Here is a 26,736-nt window from a genome sequence, read left to right as displayed (position 1 = left end):
GATCTAGGGGTGGTCATATGACCCCGTTTTTTTTTTTTTTTACTGTTAACATTTATTTTTTAACTTGTTTTTATTGAATTATACATTTTCCCCACTCCCCTTCCTTCCCGCCTCTCCCCTTCCACCCTTGCCCATGCCCCCCACACTCCCAATTTACTCAGGAGATCTTGTCTGTGTCCCCTTCCTAGGGTCCTCTTTGTTACCTTGGATCCCTGAGGTTGTGGTCTGTATGCTGGTTATCCTTTGCTTTATGTCTAATATTCATTTATGAGTGAGTACTTATTAAATTTGTCTTTCTGGGTCTGGGTTACCTCATCAGGATGCTTCTTTTCTTGTTTGTTTTTTTTGTTGTTGTTGTTGTTGTTTGTTTGTTTTGTTTTGTTTGTCCTAGTTCCATCCACTTGCCTTCAAATTTGAAGATGCCATCATTTTTTTTTTCATTACCAATGAGTAATGCTCTATTGTATAAATGTACCACAACTTCTTTATTCATTCTTCAGTTGAGGGGCATCTAGGTTGTTTCTAGGTTCTGGCTATTAAGAATAATGCTGCTATGAACAATTGCCCTTGAGGTTTGAGTGTGCATCCTTTGGATATATGCCCAAAAGTGATATTGTTGGGTCTTGTGGTAGACTGATTCCCAGTTTTCTGAGAAACTGCCATACTGATTCCCAAAGTGGCTGTACATGTTTGCACTCCCACCAGCAAAGGACGAGGGTTTGCACTGTCATCGGTGTTTTTGATCTCGGCCATTATGACAGGTGTAAGATGGCATCTCAGAGTTGTTTTGACTTTCATTTCTCTGATGACTAAGGATATTGAGCTTTTCCTTAAGTGTCTTTTGACCATTTCAGATTCCTTTGTTGATATTTCTCTGTTTAGATCTGTACCCCATTTTAAAAATTGGATTATTTGGCATATGATCCAGTTTTGAACAATGCAATATAAGGACAAATCTTCTCAAAGTCTGGGTGGGGGGAAGGTCTATACTTCCTTCCTATAAGGCTATCCTATTAAGATGCAATGCCTACATTATTAGCAGCTATTTGTCGGCACAAGGAGAAACATCATTAGAATAATAAAGTGATTAGGCTGGAGAGATGGCTCAGAGGTTAAAAGCACTGGCTGCTCTTCTAAAGGTCCTGAGTTCAATTCCCAGAAACCACATGGTGGCTCACAACCATCTGTAATGAGATCTGGTGCTCTCTTTTGGCATGTAGGCAGAGCACTGTATATAATAAATACATAAATCTTTAAAAAAAGAATAACAAAGTGATAATAAGCAATGCAAGATGTAGGGGAAATCCTAGCCATGATCAGCTCAAAAAGCCTCTCAACCAACCCAAGACCAACTCTACATTTTGGTGAAATACTAAACTTTGTGGCTTAAACCCCTGTTAGTTGGGGGATTTCTATTGCTTATAGATAACTTCGTACAGAGCTACATATGCATCTATATAACTTGATAGAGAAATAGCTTCTAAGTGTGGATTTAGAGGAATTTTGAAAATGTACCTAATTTTTTTTAAAAAATTACCCCAGTCACCCAGGCTTAAAACATGAATTGTCTCAAGTTCTTAATAATTTTCCCAATGCAGGTGCTGCTATCACTCTGAGGAGGGCACTCTGATGATCACTGTCCTAGGCTGGCTGGAGAGACAGTAAATATCAAGATACATCAATCCTATACCAGTAGTTTTTGTTGTTGGTTTGTTTTTACATTAGTGCCAACTGAACTCACCAGTTAAAACAGTCTGCTTAGCTGGGCATGGTGGACTCAAGTGTAATCTTAGCACTTAGTAGGTGAAGGCAGGAAAATCAGGAGTTCAGAGCAAAAGCTCAGCTACATAGCAAGTTCAAGCCCAGCCTGGCTACATGAAACCAAAAAAGGAAACAGAAGAGCAAAGACTGACCACTGAATTTATGACAACCAGTGGTTTCAGGAGGAGCCTGAGAGTTTGCACTTTCACATATTTCCAGGTGTTGCTGCTGCTCTGGGGAGCACAATTTGAGGACCACTGTCCTAGGTTGGCTGAGCAGTCAATTAAACCAGCCATTCCTTGGATTCATGACATGCACACCTGTACCCCAGACACTTTTGTCCAGATTTCATGTTCTGGCTGCAGGATTCTTATCCAATCTGGTAAACTGTTTTAGGATTTCTTAATGCCATCACCATCCAATTAGTCTTCGCTACCTGATCATGCCTCAGCTTCTTGCTGCTTCTTGCAAAACATCTTCCTTTCCTGAGGTCCCATAAATCCATGATACTGGGGTCTCTTTAAGTTTAACAGTCTTCTGGATTAATAATGATTTTTATTTAATGGCAATAGACTTCTGAGCCTCCATGATATACAAATGGAGAAAGGTCATATACACCCTTCAACTTGTTCATTTTCTGGCCTCACAGCGAACATTTTTAATTCTGAGATGGTACTGGCCCAGAGCTGCAGTCTTTGTCAGGCTGCAGAGGACATGGAAAGGTTACCCAAGCTTGCAGCTGAGCTGCTGGCTGCAAACTGGTAACCTCCCAATGTGAGCATCTGCTCGGTCCCTCTCATTAACTTTTTCTGGGCAGAAATTGAGAGCCCAGAGAGATATCTAATCACAAGTCTCTCAGTTTGCTGTTACAGAGATGCATGGTCTTTACTACAGGTGCCACAAGCATTTTTAAGAATGCACCCAGACTCCTCTCTTCCTGTAAGTATGCTAACTCGATCTGGAAAAGAGGCCACAAATTCTAATGTATCCTGTTCAAGAAAAATATGCATTAGTCACTTTCAAACAATGCTACTAAATCAACTTTCATATACATCCGTGATTATGTCTGTGTTTGCAAAATCTTAAATTGAGTTCTCAGTACTTTCTGTTTGCCCCAGTTACTTTTCTATTGCTGTGATAAGACAATATGACCAAAGCCACTTGCAAAATAAAGCATTTCCTTGGGGCTTACAATCCAAAGGGTGAGTCTGTGACCATAATAATGGAGAGTGGGGAAAATAGGCAGGAAGTCATGGCCTTGGGGCAGTATCTGAGGCATACATCTTGACTCCACAAGCATGAGGCAGATGGCAGAGTTTTTGAAATCTCAAAGTGAACCCCAGTGAAGCATCTCCTCCAACAAGGCCACTCCTTCTCATCCTCCCTAAACAGTTCCAGCAACTGTAGACCAAGTGTTCAAACATCTGAGCATATGGGGGCCATTCTCATTCAAACCACCACACTGTGGATGTGAGCTGGTTTGCCCCTCAAAGGTCGGTTTGTTTTCTGTGTGGCAGTGTTAATAACTGATGAGAGATTCAAGCATTGGGTCCCAGGTGTGGGGTCATTGAAATCACTGCTCAGAAAAGATTTAAGTACTTCTGTGGGCCTCCAAATTAGTTATAAAAAAGAACAAGATTTGTATCTAGTGTAGCTTCCTGTTTTACTAGGTAATCCCTCCCTTCTGCATGTTTCTCCCTTCATAGGGCCATCTGTCATGATATAATATAGCCATAAAGATTCTCATCAAAGCTGTAACTTGATGGAGTATTGTCCTTCTGTATATATGCTTCTCTTATTGGGTGCTGAATGAAATATTGTTTGGCCTATACCCAGTAGAGGAAGGAAGATAAGTGGAGCTAAGAGACCAGGAGAATGCTGGGAGAGAGGCACCATGAGAGGGTGCCATATAGCTGCGAAAGGAATAACAGGTCTGGGCATTCCCTAGTAAGTCAAGACCATGTGGAAATACTTAGGTTAATAGAAATGGGTTAATATTAAGACAGAATTAGCCAATAACAAGCCCTAGCTATCGGTCAATAGTTTTATAATTAATAAAGTGTCTTTGTGTGTTCATTTGGGGGCTAAAGCAGCAGGACATGGTGGGACAAGAAACTCCAGCAACAGTAAGTGTTCTATTTGAATCTTTAGCCTCAAAAATTCACCACAGTTTTGCTGGCTGAAAATCATGTACCTGCCTACACACACAAGAGTACAGGGCCCAGGAATAAAACCACACGGTCATAGCTACCTGGTTCTTGGCGAAGGCTTCAAAAACATACACCGGAGAAAAGACGGCTTCTTCAAGAAATGATGTCAGGAAAGCATATCCGTGTGTAGAAGAGTAAAATTACATCCCATATCTTTCACCCTGTACAAAAGCTAATTCAAAATGAGTCAAAGACCTTAATGTGAGACATTAACTCTGAAATTGTTAGAGGAAAACACTGCAAGATAGAAACACAGGCAAGGACATGCTGATAGCTCAAGGTAAAAATCTAGATTTGACAAATGGTATTGCACAAAATTCCAAAGGTTCTAAACAACAAAGAAACAATTATTTAGTAAAGAAATAACCCATAGAACAGGGGGAAATCTCCACCATCTGAGAGAAGGTTAATGCCTAGAATAGATAAAGAACTCAAAAAGCTAAATAACAATAAAGCCAAGTAACCCATTCAGTGAATGTGTTAATAAGAAGAACAGTTCTTAAAATGTGAAATAAAAATGGCCCACAGACATTTAAAAAATGTTCAATATCATTAGCCATCAAAAAATTGCAAAGTAGTATTACTCTGAGATTCGACCTTGTCATAGTCATAATGGCAACCATTATGAAAACCATTATGAAAACAACAAATGCTGGTGAGAGAGCAGGGAAAGAAGAACGTTATACACTGCTGGTAGAACTGTCAATTAGTCCATCCACTGTGGATATCAGTGCGGAAGTCCCTGGGCGGGGGGACTAAACATAGAGCTACTGTGTGATTCTGTTATATCATTCATGGGGATTTTCCCAAAGGACTCTAAGTCAACATACCTGAGAGATACTAGCTTTATATCTCTTAGTTTTGGTTAATGGCATCTCAACAGGTGGAAGACCACAGAGGAAGACCAATGAGAAAGAAAGAAATGTTAGGAGGGCTGGGCAGTCTATGGGGCCTCTAGTAATGGATCAGTATTTATCCCTAGTATAGGAATGGACTTTGGGAGCCCATTCCACATAGAGGGATACTCTCTTAGCCTAGACACATGGGGGAGGGCCTGGGCCCTGCCCCAAATGAAATGACAGACTTCGAAGACTTCCCATGGAAGGCCTTACCCTCCCCAGGGTATGGGGGTAAGGGAATGGGGTAGGGGTTGGTGGGGGGGCGGACAAAGGAGGATGAGAGGGTTCGGGAACTGGGATTGACATGTAAAACAAGCTTGTTTCAAAATTAAATTAAAAAAATTATCAAAACAACAAAAACAGAACCAAAAAAAAAAAGAAAGAGTTTTACATCATTGACAATAACATGAACTAGGACAGCCATTATGAAAACCATGGAGCTTGCTTAAGAAAAATAAGAATAGGGGCTGGAGATATGGTAAAAATCACTTTCCCTTCAAACAGGAGGACTGTTAGAGTTTGGATCACAAGAAACTCTCATAAATGCTGGGTGGGCATGGTGACAAGAGATTCCTAGAGCAATCTGGCTAGCAAAACTACCCATATCAGTGAGTTCTGGGTTTGGCTGAGAGATTCTGCTTTAATGACATCATCAGCCAGGAACCTCCACATGCTTGTAGGTCCATGTGTGTGCATCCCTACCTACACACACGCACACATGAGCATAGATACATGTGCGTACATATCTAGCAACACACACACACAAATGAAAAAGGGAAATAAATTTAATTAAACTACTTTATGAGTCAGCACTGTCACTAATGAGTATATATGCAAAGGAAAGGAAATGAACACATGAGATGTCTGCACATCCATGTTTAATAGCATGATCCACAATAGTCAAATGTCAGTGAGTAACAAGATGATACTTTTTAGCCTTTTCAAAAGGAAAGTCCTGTTGTTTCAACAATGTTGGTGAACCTACAGAACATTTTTACATAACTTAAAGCCAGGCACACAGAGTCAGTACTGTGTGATCTTATTTATATGTAGATTTCTGTGCAACTCAAGTAGACAGTAAGGTCAAGTTCTCTAGGGTATTAATTAGTTCAGGGGCATGCAATTTTGGTTAAACAGGAAAAGTTAAGCCTAAGGAACATATTGCACAATAGGTCATAACCACATGGAGATGATAATAATGTAGTTTAAAATATCATTAAGTTAGGTATGCTTTCTGTGGCAACAAAAAGTATGTGAGGAAACATATTAGATCAATTTATGTGTTCCTCAATGTATATGCATCTTAAAACATTGTGTTGTGTACCAATTTATAAAATTGTGTCACTTAAATTTAACTAATTTATAAAAATAATATTTATACTAAATACCTGTATAATCTCTGCTAAAACTTCCAGACATCTCTTTTTTGACTTACCAGTATATTGTGGTATCAGTTCTAAAATATCAGACACCCTTGCTTGTATCCCTAGAACTAAAGCTACTCTGGTACAGTAGTCCTTTAACACATGGCTTACAGTTTCTTTAGGATTTTCTCTTAAAGACATAAATAATACTGGCCCATAAACTGTTTGTGAGCATATATATATATACATATATATGGATGGAAAGAGACAGAGATAGATAGATGATAGAAAGATAGATAGATAGAAAGATAGAATCATAAATCCTTTATTTCATTATGCAATTTTTTTGCTGGCTTCATAAAGTGAATTTGATAAGCTGGTGTGTCTTCTAATTATAATAAGCATAAGAATCTTTTGTTTTGAAAGCTGCAAAGACTCGAAGCATGCAGCCATGTGGGCTCAGAACATTTTATTTTTAGTTCATTTGAGGCAACGTAGCCTTTTTATGAAAGAAGTCAACATATACAAACATATTTATACAGAATTCTTGATTTACATTTAGGACTGCCTGCATAGATTTAATTATAACATATCAAGTCTCTGTTTGCTCTCTCTCCAGTTACATTTTTCACATTTATGTATTAAACAGAGAGTGAGCAGTGTCCTGTTTGTTTGATTCCAACAGTACCTGTTTGTCATGAGGAGCCATCGCCTAGTTAGTTTCTGGCTGGCCTGGAATCCTTATGGTCACCCCAGAGCAGGTCATGGTGGAAGAGGAAGCCTGACCAACGCTACCTGCTTGCTTGCTGAAGCTGTTTCAGACAGAGAGACTCAATTACCAATCAGCATTTTCAGAAATTGACACGTTAGCAAAGATACCTTGCCAGTAGCTTTCAATGTAAAATGGCAACTGGATTGATTCATAACCTAAAACACAAAAAGAAAAGGGAAAAGAGGGGAGGGGTGAGGAGGTACTAGAAGGAAAGAGGAGGCCTTGATCTGACTTTGGACTTGAGTCATGGTTTGCAATAATAACTACAAAGTTCCACTAATCAGAATTCAATAAGTCCAGAAGTCTGGCCAAGCTTAAGACTGCCAATGGTCAATTTGCCAAAATTTCTTTCAGTGTACCTTAATCATTCTTAGTGTTTAAAAATGACCTAATTTAGGTTTGTTTGGTTTAGGACTTTAAACAGCTGTTTTTAAGGGTACAGATTCTTGATTGACAGAATCAATCCATGGTACCTATCTGTCCAAATCTGAGCATGGCAGCATTTAGAAAAACATTCAGACATTTTTCCATTGATGGTATTGGGTACTATGTTGGCTTGATTGAATGTGCAAATCTACATAAGGTTTTGCCTCCAAGTCTGCACTCAGCCAGGTGGAGACTTAATGCAAAATAGATTTGCTTTCTTCCTGAATTTTCATCTTACCTGTTCACAGGAAATCAATATGGCTTATATAGACACAAATGATGACTTTTTCCATCCCTGCTTGTTCCCATTCCTGCCCCCATCATTTATCAATTTCCATTTTAAAAAAAAAATAAATCTCAAGTTTCTACTTTGGATAGACTAGCGGTGAGGTATGAATACTTTTCAAAAACAAAAGGATAAACTACTTATCCTTGGCTTCATACTCATTCCAAACTGATCTTAACTATGGAACATTCCAGAGAGGCTGTGCCTGCTCTTGTCATGGGGGAACGTGAGCTCTCAGGTACCCTGGCTCCCCAGCTGCTACACCTACTGCACATGAACTAACATGCCTGTGCTTTGGGTTCAAGTGCTTTGTTTGTTCAGTTTTGAAATTATGTTTTATTTATTCCTCTCTGTTTCTGTCTCTGCCTCTGCCTCTGCCCCCTCTCGTGTGTGTGTGTGTGTGTGTGTGTGTGTGTGTGTGTGTGTGTGTGTGTGTGTGTGAGGGGTGTGTGTATTATGTATATGAATATGTGTGTATGGAAGATAGAGGACAATTTGTAGAAATTGGTGCTCCCCTCCCTTCACATGGATTCTAGGATCACTCAGATCCTCAGGCTTGGGGCAAAGTTCCTTTACCCACTGAACCCTCTGGGCAACCTCATATGTTTTTGTAATAAGTGACAATTGATTCCCTAGTTGTTGATATCCTGAAGATTCCTTACTGTAAAGTTTTAATATATTTGGTTTGTGTAATAATACTCTGTGAAGATTCCGACAAGATTAAGACAGCTAAGTTTTAAGTCTGGACTTCTTTAGAAATAAGGCATAATTATATTTATAACTTAGGAGGACATGTGAATTGATTAAAAATTATTAGCATCTTTCTGATGATTAGTATTATATTCAGTGGCTTTAAAAATGAGTTAGAACACCTCTGCATTTAGCAAATAATAATAAAATTATTTTGATTCCATTTGGTTTGCAGGGTGCCATCGCCTGAGGCTTGGGTCTTTGTTATTGTTTCCCAAGCCCTAATCTCCTAACAGCACTGGAAGATATTTTACTTCCCTCCCTGTTACCTGAAGCTGATACAGAAATGACCCTTTGAAACAGAGAAGAATGAGTGACCTTGAATTATTCAGGATCTTTAATATTAATGAATAGACTTCTCAGAGCTCTTAAAAATAGTGCAACTTCAGTTACCACTGATGTTCCCCTAGTTGCTGAGCACTCAGAAGGAGAAACCTACCCTGTGTGAGAATGCCGTACCTGGGAATCTACTATTCCTCAGCCTTCCCTACTCCCAAAATGGTGGGGTCACAGCTTCAGTGATGGAAACTAAGAAAGGTAAGAGGCTGTCCTGTGCATCTCCGGCTGTTCAGACTAAATGAGAGGTTGCCTCTCCACACGGCCTGGGGCTTCACGGGGTACATGTGGGGACCCTGCTGTACTATACTGCAGTAACTATACAATAACTCTTGCTGCATCTTTCCAAAAAGATACCACTTGAAATATTTGAAAACATCCTAGGTCTTATCAAGTCTTGGGTTGCCACTATTGCCATTATTTTTTTTTCCATTTCATTTTTTGAAAACTCGAGACAGAATGTCATATGGACTAGGCTCGCTGTATAGCCAAAGAAGGCTATGAACTTCTAATCCCCCTGAATCTGTCTCCCAATTATGGCCATGCGTTCATCACTATCCTCACTTCCTGTGGTCTGGGATCAAATCCGGGGCTTCACGCATGCCAAACAAGTACTCTACCAATTGAGCTACATTCCCTCAGCCTATTATCATATTTTAAAGGAAAGATGGAATCAGTATCTGATTATTTAAAATTGTATTTGTCTGCCAAATGAGTTTTATTTCCAGCCATTCACTCACTGGAGGAGTGGAAAATGTATCTCTTTTTGTTTGCTTGCTTTTGGTTTTTCAAGACAGGGTTTCTCTGTAGCTTTTGAAGCCTATCCTAGAACTTGCTGGGTAGACCAGGCTGACCTTGAACTCACAGGAATCCACCTGCCTGTGCCTCCTGAGTGCTGGGATTGAAGGCATGTGCCACCACTGCCTGAATAACAAATATGCCTTTTTTTTTATTAGAATTGTATAAATATTTCTTGCAATGTGGCATTCTTTTTTAAATTCCTTTTAGATTGTTCATTTTATTTTATGTGTGTGAGCATCGCACCTATATGTATGTCTGTGCAACGCATGCATGCCTGGTGCCCATAGAGGTCAGTGGAGGGTGTTGGATCTCCTGGAATTGGAGTTCCAGATGGCTGCCAACAACCATGTGGGTGCTTGGAACCAAACAAACGTCCTCTGTGAGAGCAACAAATGCTCTGCACCACCATGCCATCTCCCTAGCCCAAGCATAACATCCCTTTTGTTGAAAGAGTATAGTTTAAATAAGAACCATGTTATGTTAAACAATTACATAAAACTATTAACCAGGGAGCTGGTCCACTGACTTTTCTAAACTGAAATACGAATGTATATGTATGACACATGGATACTATTTGCTAGAAGTTATATATATGGAATTATTTGATATAGTTCTATCAGAAATTTAAACAATTGGGGGCTTCATACTTGGCCCTTAGCATTCAAGTAAACTTAATACTTTTTCCCAATGTAATTCAGTCCACTTTTAAAATGAAATTGTCTCAGATTTTTAAGTTTTAATTTAATTGAAGTATTCCCAGGTTTCTGCAGAAGGAATCTCTACCCCAGGGCTTCTTGTCTTCACCCCCTCCCGCGCCCCCAAGGCATGTGGTAGTCTCCCTGAACAGCTGTGTTCACTGCTCCACAGGTGAATAAGCTGTTGGCTGCCCCTCATCCATCATCCTTCCGCTGTGAAGCCTTCCGCAGAAAACACGGCTTCATTTCTAGTTACAAGGACTGTCTTGCCATCTGTCCCATCATCCCAGGAAATCAATGAGATGGACCCTTGTAAGCAAGGTGAGCACTTACTGTTAGGCTTTTCAACATAGACTGTGGACAAAAATTTAGACATAGACGTTGTTTTAGACTTCCAAGTCACGGAGTAGAGATCAGGCAAATTTGGGGGTAAAAGTAATTTATTGGATAACTAAACAATCACCTCGATTTTTAACAGAAATCCATAACATGAAGAAGAATATTTAATCTTATGTCTCTAAAATGCCAGGAATAATTTAACAAAAAAACTTAGCATTAAAGTAATTATTTTTTAAAATGTTTTTATTTTATTTATTTTTACATATCGATCCCAATTCCCTTTCCCTCCCTTCCTTTCTCCCTCCCTCCCTTCCTCTTTCCCTCTTTCCCCCTTTCACATGCACCCCAACCACCCTCCCCTCCCATCCACCCCCACTCAACATGTAGGGTAATGCCATCCAGGAAGGGTGATCTAAATCGATCAAGTCTCTAGGTTAAGGGAGTATTCCTTCATGGGGGATGTGTCTGCAAGGTCTTTTTGTGCACCAAGAATTCATCTTGGTTCCACTGTCTGAGGTCCCTTAGACTGTTCAGGCCTTCTAGCTGAGACCCATGTTCAGGGGGACTGAGTCAGTCCCAAGCTGAATTCCCAGCTATCAGTCTGGGGGCCTGTTAGCTCTTCCTTGTTCAGATCAGCTGTCTCTATGTGTTTCTGCAGCATGGTCTTGTCCTTTCCATCTGCATCTGGGTTCTAGTTCGGCTCAGTGTTTAGTTGTGGGTGTTTGCTTCTGTTTCCAACAGGTACTAGATCCATAATGGTGGCTAAGTTAGTCATTGATCTCATTATCAGGAAAGGGCATTTATGGTAGCCTTTCCATGGTTGCTGAACTTGTTAGGTTGAGTCAGCCTTGTAGGTCTCTGGACATTTCTTTAGGTTCAGTTTTCTCTTCAATCCTGTAATGGCTCCCTCTTTTATGTTTTCTCTCTCTCTCTCTCTCTCTCTCTCTCTCTCTCTCTCTCTCTCTCTCTCTCTCTCTCTCCTCCTGCCTTCTATTCCTCCCCTGGCTCAATCTTCCTAGTCCCACATGCTTTCCTCTCCTCCACTTTCCTTTCTCCTAGTTCTCTCTCCACTCACTGCCCCCCACTCCCCATGTGCTCTGGAGAACTTGTCCCTCCCCCCTTCTGTGAGGAACTTGATATGAATCTCTTAGAATACACCTTGTATCCTAGTTCCTCTGGCGGTGTGAATTATAGGCTGGTGATCCTTCTAGGTCGGTCTAAAATCCACATATGAGTGAGTAGATACCATGTTCCTCTTTTTGTGACTAGGTTACCTCATTCAGGATGGTTTCTTCAAGTTCTGTCCACTTGCCTGCGAATTTCAAGATTCCATTGTTTTTTCCACAGAGTAGTATTCCATTGTGTAGATGTACCACATCTTCTTTATCCATTCTTCAGTTGAGGGGCATCTAGGTTGCTTCCAGGTTCTTGCTGTTACAAATAATACTGCTATGAACATAGTTTAGCACAAGTCTTTGTTGCATGGATGTGGATCATTTGGGTATATGCCTAAGAGGGAGATTGCCAGGTCCTGTGGTAGACTAATTCCCATTTTCCTGAGGAACTGCCATACTGTTCTTATCACAAATACTTGTATACTGTCATTAAAATAACATCTCTGTACATGCTTTATTGTCAAGTTAAGTTTACAGTCCAACCTGGACCAGAGAGAGAGAGAGAGAGAGAGAGAGAGAGAGAGAGAGAGAGAGAGAGAGAGAGAGATCCCCAGCTATCCAAAACAGATATTTGGTAAATAGATATGGGGAGAACTAATTGCCCTCTTCCCAACATCTCTCAGTGCCAGGGTAAACCCCAGAGTGGTTGATGGCCTTTCTAGTTTTGAATTTATTTACATCTTTATTTCCTTAGCAAATCTAGATTGTTTAACATAGTTGTTTGATTTAAAATTCTATAATATCATATTATTTGTTGAAAACAACAATGTAAATGTTTCAAGTTATCTTTGGCCTTTTCAAATTGGAGGTCTCCTAACAATATGCTAAGAACAAAGCAGCAGATAACCTATTTACAGTCCAAATTTCGCCTCAAATGCAATGTTTCTCAATTCGGAATGAATTCATGGAGCTTGGTAGATGTTGGGTTCTGTCTATAAAGTTTGTGATTTGGTGTTTCTGGGGTAAAGTCTGGGAATGTTCATTGTTGGCAAATTCCCAGCCAACACCAACGGGCCTTTTTTGGGTCATGTTTTGATGACCACTAGCCTACCATGTGAATTACTGGATGTCAAACTAATGATGGGAAATTGAAAGAGATATTGTCATATTCAACTTGGTATCTGTGGAAAATAAACACAATAATGTGACTGAGAAAAAAAAAAAGAATGGTTTTAAGCCAAAATTGTTTCTCAAACTGCTTCTATGAACAAAAATATAGACAGCTTGTGTTATTTTAACTTTAATCATCTAAAACTGCTTGTTCATAGCTTAAAGCTTGAGACATACAGCCATTCCTCCTTTTCTAGAGTTTGCTCCCATTATCATCAAAAAGTAATAATGGAGCCCTGAGGAGGTGGGGCTGGAAGGGCACCTGGGATACTCACACATTCTCCACGGTACATTGTATCACAGCTTGCCATGTTATGCTGCATAGCTTCGTCAGATGACGCTGCAAAGCATCACTTGACAGGAATGATGGGCCAGATGGCTATGCAGCTCCATGCCTCTCCTTCAGTAGAAGCTGCAGCTGGGGACCCGCAAGGCCCTGGGTTTGCTGACTCTCTATATCTGCTTGATGTATCAGAGAGAAAGCAGGGCACAGAAACCTGCCGATTTCCATGGGGGACAAAAGTGCAAGATATCGTACTTTTGTAAACTATTTCTGCTCTTCTATGCCTACTCTCAGTGTGTCCTTCTGCATAAAAATGCTAGGATGTTCCTGCCTTGTCCTAATCTCTAATGTTGTCTGAAAAGTAAGCATATTAAAAGCACAAGGAAACACTGAACCCAAAAGAATTAGAGCAAACTGTGGTTCTGTAATTAGCTGGTGTAATGCTTATTGAGAAAGACCAGACATGAAGGATGTCAGGGTATTGTCTCTTGCTTGGATAACAGTCTTAGATCAGACCCCTATATCTACTTTATATAGGGGCCTTTGCTTATTAAATCAATACACAATTGGGGGTTCTTTGGTATTTATGAAGAATTGATTCTAAGACCCAAGAGATTCAAATCTCTAAATTATTGCATTCCTCATATAAAATGTCATGGCACTTGCATATACATATATATGCATATCTGACCCTTACCAAAACTCATCCCTATATTGTGTATAATACCTATAAAATACAAATTCCAGGGAAATAGTTCTTATTATGTATTATTTGAGGATTAATTTAAAGAAAAAGTCTGTGTTCTTTATAGGTACAATTTTATGACTATTTTTGATCCTTCACCTATTGAATTGCAGATGTGGAAATTTCAAGTATAGTCACCTGCTAAATTCAGACTATGGCTTATAGTATGCTCTAACTTTGCAAAGATGGATGGCTTGGCTCAGCAGCGCCTTGCTGAACCACCCAAACATGGGATTTTCAGCTGGATTCACAGTAGTAGCAACTATGAATTTCTTCCTTGAAGCAGGGAAACAGGCATTCTATCAGAAAGCAATTGTTACCATAAGAGATGTGTGTTACGAGTAGTTTTCCTGGTCCTGCTGCCGGACCAGCCCCAAATAACACACAGAGATATTGTATTAGATATAAAGCTTTTGGCCTGTTACTAGCATTTCTTATTGGCTAGCTCTGTCTTAAATATTAACCCATTTCTGTTCATCTAAGTGTTTCCACATGGTCTTATCTTACCAGAGAGAGGGTCTGGCCATCTACTTTCTTGGTCCTACATTGTTGAATCTCCTCCTCCCTCTCCCTGAATCCTCCTTGTCTCCTGATCCCACCTATCTTGCTTTCCTATTGGCCAACAGGGCTTTATTCATATTTACAGAATGACATCTTCCATCAGATGTACCATTATTGTATCAGTGAGTTAATATTGCCCAGGCAATATTGTTGCGTATGGGGTTTGTAGCTGAATAAAATTGTTAATGACAATTCTTCCTCAGCAGTCTACACAGGACCTTCTGGCAACATGGAATAAAATTTCTTGATGATGTTTGACCATGCCTAGAGGCAGTCCTGATTGTCATCTTTATTGCACAAGATAAGCATGTCCAAAAATGTCTACATTTTTAACCTTTCAAGAATGTGCTCTATGTCTTAGGCTAAGCATGCCCAAAAATGTCCCTGCTATCTTTGCTTCTAGACTGGTGATTCTAAAACAAATGTGTTAGTAATGTACCATTTAACATGTTCAAAATGTGGCTGCCCCTCAACTGCACAGAAATGTAGCTAGAGACAGGTACGGATATAGATATAGATATTCTACTCTTCTCAAATAAAAGTTCATGTTTTCTTTATTCAAGGAAAACAATCCTTGAAAAGAAATCCCATGGTCAGCATGGCTGTCAGCAATAACTCTTTCTCTATTGTTTTATTTCTTGGCAGTGCTAACTTTGACTTTGCACTCACTAGGATGCAAGCTTGTTAAATTCTGTTTCATGAGGGCCTCAGTAGAGTGGATTTGATGGACTGCTCCTTAAATTCAAAGAAGCCTTGGCTCTCCCCTAACAAATTAGAAGAGCTTGGTCTTGGAAACACACACAGGATTGACTGAGGAAATATTACCTTTCTCACCACTTAAATTCTCCAATTGCTGCCTGGACAACAAGCAAAGCAAAGAATGTTACTATAACTCTCCTGCTGCATATGCCTGAGTCAGTGAAATCCACTGAGCTCCTCCTTATTTCATTCCTTTTGGGGGCTCACTCAGCAAAGACTGAAGGGCCAGCTGTGTTTCTAATCACAAAATTTCCCCTGCACAGTAGCCCACTTATTCCCAATGCCCTGAATCTTAGAAATCAACTGATGTTAAATTTGAAATTAGTTGTATTTTCAAGTCTTTTCCTCCTTAACATAACTAATATATCAGTCTTGAGCTCAGAGCTTAGCTATACACAAAACATTTGCCCCAGAGGGAACATTATGGTTACAAACTATTTAGCTGAAATTTGTCATTACAAAAAATATTCAATGTACAAGTTGCTCAAAATACAAAACACGAGGACATCTCTTTCCAAATTTTACAAAATTTTTCCTCTCTTGCTCATAGTTCTAATTAATCCTAATTTCATTATTCCCAATTTTTTATACCCACTTTCTTCTCTTGCTTCCTATTGTTGTGATAAATACCATGATCAAAAGCAACTTGAGAAAGGAAAGGGTTTACTTCATGTTACAGCTTAAAGTCAGTAAGGATGGGACTTCAAGGCGAGATCTATAGCAGAAGCCATGGAGGAAAGCTGCTTACTACCTTACTGAGCACCCCACTTGCTTGACTGGCCTTTTTGTACAACTGAGAAACACCTTCCCAGAGGTGGCACCATCCCTAGAGGGCTGAGCCCTGACACATCAAGCAGTGTCCCACAGACTTGACTGAAGGCCAGTATAATAGAGGTGTTTGCTCAATTGAGGCTCCCTCTTTGCAGATGACTCTTGCTTATGCTATGTTGACAGAAGAAAAAAAATCACACTCATCCCCATTCATAAAGAAAACAGTAGCTCTCAGACAAGAACAGATACCACCATCAGATCTTTTTATATTAGTCTTCCTTTTGGGGAGTAGGGATGGGATACTCAGTGAAGCCAATCCCTTCAGTTGTGCACCCTCTCCCATCCAGCCTCTCTCTCTACTAGTGTTAGCTATATTCAGCTGCAACAGAAAGTTTTGTTCAAAGAGGCTTTATCTTGTGTTATCGATAACTCCATGGAGAGTTATAATGAGATGATGATATCACAACAATGCATTGCATTCTTGTCGGTTGCTAAGGGGCCAGATCTTAACTGTTCTCACCACCAAAAAGGTATAATTGTGTTAGGTAAAGCAAATATTGGTTTTATTTGTGTAACTGATCTACAATGTGTACATATATGCTAAAGCAACATATTATACAAAGTAGGACTTGGAGGAGCAGTATAGCCCAGTGGTAGAGTAAGTTGCCTAACACATATCCATGTTGCATCTTTTACACTGAGAAAAACATTTTACATTATAAATCTATATGGTTGCTTCTGTTAATTGATGCCAAAGTGAAAGGCAAGACTAGCCAATGCTATGCTCAGAAGCCATCAGCAGGCAGCAGTGCACCCAGCACATCTCTGCTCTTTTTCTTTGTGTTGGTTTCATTCTCGAGGTGCAAACTCTGACAGGAGAGTGATTTTTGCTCTGATCCATATTTCCAAGTTGAAATCCAGCAGGAAAAACTCAGTTGGCCCGATGCCTTGAATACGGATTTCTTGAACCAAGTTTGGGGTGGGGAGCTAAATTGTGAGTTTAAATTGGTATAGACTTGGGCTTCGTTTCCCTATGGACAGAGGAAAGTTGGCATTAATAAATGTAGCATTTCAGGAACTCAGATTAAGGGAAATAGTTCATTAGAAAAGAAGTGAAGGTATGTCATATGGGCATGCACTACCCCAAAGGGATTTGGCTATGACAAATTTTTCCTAGTCCTAGATTTCTTTGAGTCTACAACTAGTCTCTCTCTTCTGGCTTCTCCTCCATAGAATAAGCATATATACATACACATATACATACATGTATTCTAGAATCTCTCCTGCCCCTGCAATTCAGTCTTTGTGTTACATGCTGTTTAATCTGGTTTTCTCATCTTCCCTTTGGATAAGAGGTCTTGAAAAAGTCATCTAAAAATCATATGCATTGGAGGTTAATTCTGAACCTTTCTTCTCCACTCAGTCCTTTGCATGTTGAGGTCTACTATCATGACAACCCTCAGCCTACTCTTTCAAAGACTTCAGGAGCCAAGTTAAACTCATAAACAGATGATAATTTAGGATGTTCTTGTGGTATGTGGGTATCAAACCCATAGCTTTTCTCTGCTTTCTGAAGTTCACCTGCTGTATATTGTGCTAATTGTTAATAAAACAAACTGACTGGCTGATAGTGGGGCAAGAAGAAACTTGGTGACACAGAAAGAATGATGGGAGGAAGGGTGGAGTCAGGGAGTCAGGAGACATCAGCCTGCTATCCAGCAAGCATAGAAAGTGAGGTAACAAGCCATGAGCCACAGGGCAAAGCATAGATAAGAAATGTGGGTTACCTTAAGTGTAAGAGTTGGCTAGTAGCAAGCCTGTGCTATCAGTCAAGCATTTATAAGCAATATCAAGCCTCTATGTTGCTTTTTAGGAACAGGTGGTCAGGACAGGAAAACTCTGTCTACGTTCACAATCTTTGACCTTCAGCGACTGCTTTCTCCCACTATCACTGGCTTTCTTTCTGTGTTTCTTCTTGAATTTTTCATCCTCTTCAGTTAATTAACTGACTGTATTTCTCAAATTCACCACTGTTACTTAGCCATACCTTCTATTTACCAACTATACTCTACTCAGGCAACCTAAGTGATGCATATGATATTGTTCGCATTGAACAATGATGACAGCTGAATCTCTGGCTCAGTTCAGCTAGCAGCCTGAATGTGAGATGCATAGCCAACAACTGAGGACCTGATCAGTACTCCATGTAGCTTCTCTCCCAAGCATTCTCTAAAGCAGAGCGCTGTCAATACACAATCTCTAACCACACATGACCTTTGAATATTTGACATATGGCTACTGTGAACTGAGATGTAACACAAATGTAAATTTCATGTGGTAAAACACATCATGAATAATTTGATAATATTAATGTGGAAAAATAAGGATTGGGAAAAACAGGCTGAATAGATGTTTATTCAGGGAGAAATAACTTACAAAAGAGACAGATGAACACCAGCAGGTTCCAGTCCCAAGGGTGCCTCCGGATGCTCTCCATCCAGGAAGTAAGAGAGAGTTCCAGGGTTCCTGACCCCAGACCTAGTTCTTCCAGGTCACATCTGCCCCATCCCCACCCCAATGGGCATGGTCAGTGAGACAGGTGCAGGAGGGGTGAATTTCTCACCACATAATATGTTCAACAATATCTTGGCATCCTTGCTAAAAAGTAGGAGGAGAAAGCACAATAATATCCTATATCCATGTTATAATATACCACCCATCTGAATCAATAAATAAAATACCAGACATTAGAACAACCATTTGACTTCTCTGCTGTTGCAAACAAACAGACCATGCCAAGAGAGTCTTCAACTAAGTCAGTATCCACTGACTGGATTTGGCACAAAATAATAGGCTTAATTTTATTTTTGTTTCTATTTGTGAATACTAACCTATACACATATTCATATATTTAAAAGGAAGACATGGTAACTGATACCAAGATCTTTAGATGAGATTATTGTCTATAGATAATTTCTAAAAGTCATTTACAAATTCCCTGGACCTTAGACAATTGTTCTAGGATCAATAAATTCATTTTGTAAAAGAAGCTTTCAAAACTTTAGCTTATATCACATCTATTTGAAGTCCTTATTTAAGTGCACATTACTGTGCCTGTCCCTGGAGTGTGTTGACAGCATGCTACAGCCATGTTAGGATGTGCATCTGTAACAAGCCCCAGGTGATGCAGATGTAGCTACGCTCTGAGGACTACACTGCTTTGTACCATCAATAACCAACTTTAGCAGGCAATTTCAGATGCCTAAAATAAATTGAACAATTCATGTTTAAGACTTTATAAGGCTTTCCTGAACTGCATTACCAGCATGAACACATGAGGAGATCATCCACAGTCTTAAATTTTGCTAGCTGTGAAGACCAATCACTAGTCTTGTCAGACAAGAAATATGTCATGAGACAACAAAAAAAAAACTATGCCGTGAAATGATCACATATCTTTTATTAGCATTTACAGGTAGAATAACATCATCGATCTTAATTGTCTCAAATACAAAATAAGACTACAGAAGCTTTCTGATTCCCTCCCAGGATGTGGGATATAGCCAGTGAGATAAACCATATCCACCATGCTTCATGTTTTCTCCTCAGGTGCTCTTAATAGGACTGAGAATTCTGTCTATAGAACAGCCTTCAAATTACGATGCATGCAAACTCTTTGCCAATGTAAGTACAATTTCTTGTTGACACTCAAGACAATCTAATCTTGAGGATGTGTGATGTTCAATTCATGGGGAATGAATAAATAAATAAATGATGAATAAATAAAACCTGTCCTACTCATGTACCTGCCTGGATCAGGAAGGCTGGACCTGTGCATTTAAACGGTTGATAATATACAAGAGGATGGGGGTCGAGAGAGAACATTGTGAGCAAGCCACCTATATGTTGCTTCACTGACAGCAATAGGAAAGGTGGGCCAGGATTTTTGAAAACAAAATGAAAAATCCCAAACACCAAGATAAAGTATTACATGCGCTCCAAATAGCAGGACCCAGGACTATCACTATTTGAATCTTGTGAGATTAATGGACAGCACCTTTATCTGCATTGCTATAATACAGAATTCTCACCAAAGACAGGAGCTCCCAGCATTCCAAATGTCAGGCCCAGGCGATAGGGGCTTGTGATCAATGATGAAAGAGTTTACAGACCGTGGCCAGGTTGTATTTAAATACTGTTCACAAAGCTTGCTCCCCTCTGCCTGAGACTTTTCCCTTCAAATCAATATCAGAAAACAAAAAGTTTTATTATGCTTGGTAGATCCCTTATCTGTGAGGGTGATTTACGAGAAGTAGTGAGAGGTACAGCATTTTATCATTTCACAAGCCCAAGTGTTTTAAATGCCAGCCGCTCTTGGGGCTCTTGACATCCCCAGCTCTTAGGTGGTACAGGGATGGTTTATTAATTCTGTCTGTCACCCTCTGTTGGCGATAAACTAGAGGGCTAGCTCGATTTCATTCTTCTCTCCATTCCTTGCCTTGTAAACTTTCTACATGATAGTAATATAGATGTGTGCCTGTGAGAAATAAACTACTGTTTTTGTGAGTAGCCTTGGTTTTATGAAGTGCTGTCTCTAGACAATAATATTGATGGGAACAAGATTTTTAAAAAGTGATATTGTCAAAGGCCAGACCTACAGAGTTGGGTAATTCAGCCACTGCTTTTAGGGTGTTGGAGATTATTTTTTTTATGATGGCAATTGTGTACACAACATTCCAATATACTATATCCTCTGAAGCTAGACAGTGGACAGGAAAGCTGTGTTCAACAGGAAAGACTAATGCTCAGTCCTCCCAGGGCACAGTGCAAAAATATCTTTCCCACTTCATCACCATAGAGTTTCAACCCCTAGACTTATATTCTTTAAGTTTCTGCCTCTCTTTTTCTTTTCTATTATATCATTTTATTTTGATCTTCTGGGAGGCAGGGTCTTTTCTTTTCAATATTTTGAAATTTCTTTTGCATACCAACCAGTTTCCCTTCCATCCTCTCCTCCTGTTCCCTCCCCACCTTCCCTCTACCCCTCCCCCATCCCATCTATTCTTCCTCTGTCTCCCATGGAGTAAGGCCTCCCATGCATATCAAGTTGAGGCAGGACCAAGCTCCTGCCCATGCATCAAGATGAATAAGGCCTCCCACCACAGGTTCCAAAGAGCCAGCTCATGCATTAAGGACAGGTCCTGGTCCCACTGCTAGAAGCCCCCCAAAAAGACCAAGCTACACAATTGTCACCCAGATGCAGAGGACCTAGGTAGGTCCTATGCTGGCTCCCTAGCTGTCCATCCAGAGTCTGTGAGTTCTCACAAGCTCAAGTGAGCTGTCTCTGTTTGTTTTCCCATCATGGTTTTGACCCCTACCCCTTGCTCATATAATCCCTCCTGAGATGTTCTGGGTAAACTGGGAGTGGGAGAGGGGAGGGAAAGGAGGATGGAACATGAGGGATCAGGATGATCAAGTTGGAAGCAGGATGGAAGGGAAGAGTAATGATAGAGATCTTGATAGAGGTGGCCAATGTGGGTTTAAGGAGAAACCTGGTGCCAGGGAAACCTCCAGGAACCCACAAGGATGACTTTGGCTAAGACTCCTAGCAGTAGTGGAGAGGATGCTGGACTGGCCTTCCCCTGTAATAAGATTGGTGACCACCCTAATTGGCATCATAGAGCCTCCATCCAGTACCTGATAGAAGCAGATACAGAGATCCACAGCCAAGGTTCTGCTTCTTTTTAACTTCAGTCTACAAAACTGTACTCCAGCAACTGCCCTAGCAATAGTTGCCTTAATGGCACACACTTTTCCAAAAATCAAATTGACCACCAAAATATTCATGGCAGAGTCACACACAAAAAAGATCAGGGTCCACAGTGGGCATATTTAATTCCCTTTTAAAAATGGCCACTGCTGAAAACAAAAATAGTCTTACTTAAACACCAGGAGATATTTGCTGTGTCTGAAAGCATTTATGCTCATCAGAAAATAAGGTTTCATCTTTCATTCACTTCCTCCAGTGGACTTGATAGACAGCTCCTTGATTCAGCAAGTTCTATTGCATGGACGATTTGGGGAGAGCACGGAGATCTCCCTTTCTATACATCAGCTTTTTCAGGAGCTCCAGGAGCTGTTTCAGAGAACTGGGATGGGAAAAACAGCTCAAGTGCATCCAAGAGCTCCCGAACTCACTCTGAGCCTCCTCATGGCCATATATGACAGGTGAGGAGGTGGGGGTTGCCAAAAGGTCTCCGGCCACTGGCCAATTGGTTCTGTCTAATTTCACTTGAGATCAGATGTGTTAGATGTTTTCTTGCTGGCTTGATTACTTGTCACTAACTGACTCATTATTCACTCAATCGTGAAAAAAGAAGTCTTCCTAAGTGTCAGTCACACAAATGACTCATAGATAGCTAGAAGAAGGGGATCTCTTCCTGCTCTACAAACACATTCCCATGCCAGAGCAGAGCCCCCGCCCTTTGCAAGGGTGACTGGATGGATGTGCATATACTATACTTGCTTCCTCACTCCCTGGTAGTGTATTTTTTGTTCATTTCTTTCTTTTCCTTTCTTGTTTATTTTCTTTGAAGTTTTGGCTTAGTTGGGTTTTTGACTGGGACAGAGCTGGGTGTCCAATGTGTAAACACCGAATAGTCTATATCCTCTCAGAAGGTAGGTCATGCTCTGACTTTGTGGGCTAATGTGTGTGTGTAGAGTATGTGGGCACATGTGTGTATACATGTGTGTATAGTGTGTTGGCACATGTGTGTGTAGAGTGTGTGAGCACATGTGTGTTTAGGGTATGTGGACACATGTGTGTTTAGAGTATGTGGGCACATGTGTGTGCAGGGTGTGTGGGCACATATGTGTGTAGCGTATATGGGCACATGTGTGCGTATAGTGTGTGGGCACATGTGTGTGCATATAATGTATAGGTGTGTGTGTGTGTGTAGTGTGTGAGCACATGAGTGTGTGTATAGTGTGTACTTTGCTAAGGTGGGGATGTTTTTCTCCCCTTTCTCGGTTGCTTTGAGGAGAAGGAGGAAGAGGAGGAAGAGACAATGAGATGACATTGACATGCCTCTGCGAGGCAAGCACAACGGAAATCATTTGTTAATTCCTTATAGCTGTTTCTTTCTTAATTTCCAACCTCACAAGTATTAGATAAATGTGTTCTTGACTTATCTTGTCATGATTTCAGTGTCTTTAAACTTTCAGCCTTTGAGTGTATTTTCAATTGTGTGCTTGTCTATAAAAGCCCTCCTACCTTTGATAAGTCATCTGTCCAGGATTGAAAGCTAGACAGCTAATGTGCAGACTACAGTCAGAATCTAGACTAGAGCCCATGAGTATTTTTGGAGAGGGCAATGCTATTTATTTATTTATTCATTCATTCATTTGAGGCAGGGCTTTTTGTGTAGCCCCGGCTGTCCTGGAACTCACTCTGTTGACCAGGCTGGCCTCAAACTCACAGAGATCTTCCAGCCTCTGCCCCCAGCCAATGAGTGCTGGGATTAAAGGCATGCACCACCACTACAGGGCTATGCCTTTTATTTTTGTCCTCATCTTTGCAGGCAAATGAATCTCAGAGAATAAGGTTGTTCCACTCCACATCTGCACTCCCAGTCCCTGGCAACAGTGTTTATCACAGAAAAGCATCCAGTAAATAGTTACAGAATGAACTGATGTATAAATGAATGAATAGGAAAAACATTTTCACTCATGCCCTGTTTTGCCAAGTTCCAAATATATAAAGAGACCATGAGAAGCTATCAGCATGGTATCAATTTATGAAATATCCATTGGTGGCCTGGATTGGAAGGCCTTCAAGGAACTAGCAAACAGTGACAAACATCCAATAATCACTTCATCTAAATAACACTGCCATCTCCTCACTTGTCTATGATTTATGACTCCACAGCACAGGATCAGGTATTCTCAAGCTTCGGCCTGTGGCTGCTGCTCTGTTTGCCCTCTCAGGGGACAGCCCTCTTACAAAGTACAGAGGTAACGTTGCAGAAGTTAAGTGTGTTCTGAAGTGTGGTGACTCCCCAGCCCCAAGTGTGTCATCCTCTCTATTGGCTTCTGAATCATAATGACTTCCTCTTCAGCATGCACTCGCCATGGCTGGCTGCGTTTGGTTTTATGTTGGTTTTTGAGCTTTTAATTTCATTTTAAGGGTATTTTTGCCTGCATGTGTGCCTGTGTACCTCTGCAGTGCCTGCAGTGGCCAGCAAAGGAAAGTCAGATCCCCTGGAACCGGAGTTACAGATGGTTGCCGGTCTTCTTGTGGATACTGAGAACCAAACCCAGGTCCTCTGGAAAAGCTCTTAACTGCTGGGCCATCTCACTAGCCCTCATCTTGTTTATATTTAAGAAAAATTCTTACAGTTGTGAGGGTCCCAGGATTTTTAAAAGTCTATGCTCTCCTGTTTTGCACTGCTTGGCTGCCCTTGACATTTATGCTTTCAGAGATTATCCAGAAATCACTAATTAATTGGGATCCTCACCTTACCATTCATTCACCAACCTCCACCACTGAGGTCTAGAATTACGGGAGGTAAGGTAATGGGTTATTAGTTATTGATGGATTACACTTGAAGGCCTTCATAGTAACAAGACAACAACAAGAATATTACTCCACAATTCTCCAATAGTCACAAAGAAACTTGCCTCACAGCATGTATTACTCTTCAATGACACAAGGACTTAACTAAAGATTTTTAATCTCCCTTTCATGTCTAGCTTTTTTTCAGCTCTATTTGGAAAACAACAGGAGAGGTAATGACTCCCGAGCCCGCATGACTCGGAAGGGTTTGAGAGCCTTACTAACAGATCTACAGCAGGTAAATCTCAATGGGTGTCAGTCATACCAACCTCTTGTTGTTTCCACAGTTAATTCATCTTTATGTAGCAAGGCTAACCTGTCCCTGTTTCTTCCTCTGCACTGAACTGGTGAACTTCCCAAAATACATCACCCTGTGTGAGCCACCTTTTTCTTACAGAATGCCTGAAATGGTCGACTTAAGAGGTAGAAATTTTATCTGGGCTTGCTGCCTTGGAAATTTCAGCCTGTGGTCAGTTGTCCCTGCTGCTTTGGGGATGTAGCAAGTTGAAACATCATGATGGAAGCATGGGCAAGAGGGCTACTCATCTCATGTTGGGCAAGAGAAAGGAGGAGTCTAGAATCACATAATATCCTGCAAGGGCTTATCACTGTAAGACCCCCACTTTTTTCCTCCTCTTCCTCTCCTCCTCCTCCTATTCTTTTTCTTTTGGTTTTTCCGAACAGTGTTTCTTTGTAGCTTTGGAAGCTGTCCTGGAACTTTCTCTGAGGCTGACCTAGAACTCACAGAGATCCACCTGACTTTGCCTCTCGAGTGCTGGGATTAAAGGCATGCACCACTCATGGCCGGCTCATAAGCCATACTTCTTAACATTTCATCTATTTCCTGATGCCATGAAGCTACAGCTGTGATACATGATCTTTGGGGGATATTTAAGGTCCAGTCTTATATTCTTAATCTCAAAGTTCTCCATTGTCTGCTCCCATCTACAGCATGGGGCCGACATTCTATATTGTAACCATGTACAGGATGTCTCAGCTCTCCTTAACTCTTGAGAAGGCATCTTTTTGCACAGATAGTTGTTGAGTCTGTTTTATACTTTCTAGCTCTACCCATGCCCTTTATCCCAAGCAAAGTGATGACTTAAAGTTCTTAATGTTTCTATCAGCACAATTTTATTTAAAATAATGGGTTTCATCGTGACATATACATAATTTTTTCAATCATATTCTCATACATATACAATTTCCCTCCCTTGTTCCCTTCCAACTCCAGCCAATCCCCTTCCTCTTCCAAACCAGTTTCCTTCAGCTTTCGTGTCTTTCTCTGTGTGTGATCCAATGAGTTTCTTTAAGGTTATTTACAGGCACATGTGAGAGTTTAATTGTAAGAGTTTGGGTGTCCTTAGCAATGGCTACACCACTAAAGAAAATGTCTCTCCTTACTCCACCAATCATTAACTGTGTATACATCCTCAGAGAAGAATGGGCCCATGACAGGATACTGACAGAGCCAATCTTGTGTAGGTTTTTGTGTAGTTGACCATAGCTGCTCTGAGTTTGAGAGGGCTGCAGCCATGCCCTGCCCTGAAATCAGCATCCCACACATCTCTGCCCATTGCCTCCAGCTCTTGGATTCTTTTGTGATGCTCCCTGAACCTTGAGGAGAAGGTAATAAAGATGTTTCATTTATGGCTGGGTACTCAACAGCCATTTATTTTCTGCACTTTGGCCAATTATGGGTCTCTGCAGTCACTGCTGACTATTGCAAAAAGAAGCTTGTCTGACCAGAGTTGACAGCAGATTTTAAATTTTTCAATAAGGTTAAAATGTTGCTGGCAGTGAAGGTTAGGGGGGTCTCAGGAGTGATAGAGAGGCATAGAAGTTGTCACTCATAGAGATAGGATTGAGCTATGAGACAAAGGAATTAGGAAACAGTTTTAATTGCAAAGCAATAGTGCACACTCCAGAAACAAGATGTGGATAGAGTCACATCTTACTGATAAGCCAAATAAATTGAAAATAATTCATAAACTAAGGTGGATAAAAAGGGGCAGTTTATAGGGTAAGTCTTGGTTTTCCAAGAATAGGGTCTATATTTTTCCTGTTCCTATATAGGGT

The 26,736-nt window shown here is 40.5% G+C and overlaps 2 protein-coding genes across 2 annotated transcripts in view; both read left to right on the top strand.

Annotated features, from left to right (window-relative positions):
* Window positions 1-10,601, top strand: part of Mdh1b (malate dehydrogenase 1B) — a 48,285-nt gene extending 37,684 nt beyond the window's left edge. Inside the window, exon 12 of the mRNA XM_051190642.1 lies at window positions 10,473-10,601. Within this exon, the coding sequence (XP_051046599.1) occupies window positions 10,473-10,601 (129 nt within the window). The remainder of the gene's footprint in view (window positions 1-10,472) is intronic.
* A 1-nt stretch (window position 10,602) lies between these two features.
* Dytn (dystrotelin) overlaps window positions 10,603-26,736 on the top strand; it is a 52,397-nt gene continuing 36,263 nt past the window's right edge. Inside the window, exons 1-5 of the mRNA XM_051190641.1 lie at window positions 10,603-10,621; window positions 19,653-19,727; window positions 22,070-22,271; window positions 23,971-24,056; window positions 24,795-24,895. Of these exons, the coding sequence (XP_051046598.1) occupies window positions 10,603-10,621; window positions 19,653-19,727; window positions 22,070-22,271; window positions 23,971-24,056; window positions 24,795-24,895 (483 nt within the window). The remainder of the gene's footprint in view (window positions 10,622-19,652; window positions 19,728-22,069; window positions 22,272-23,970; window positions 24,057-24,794; window positions 24,896-26,736) is intronic.

This window comes from Phodopus roborovskii, unplaced genomic scaffold, assembly GCF_943737965.1.
Source record: "Phodopus roborovskii unplaced genomic scaffold, PHOROB, whole genome shotgun sequence".
NCBI lineage: Eukaryota > Metazoa > Chordata > Mammalia > Rodentia > Cricetidae > Phodopus > Phodopus roborovskii.
Note: the sequence above shows the minus strand (reverse complement) of the source record. Positions and strands in the feature narration are given on the sequence as shown.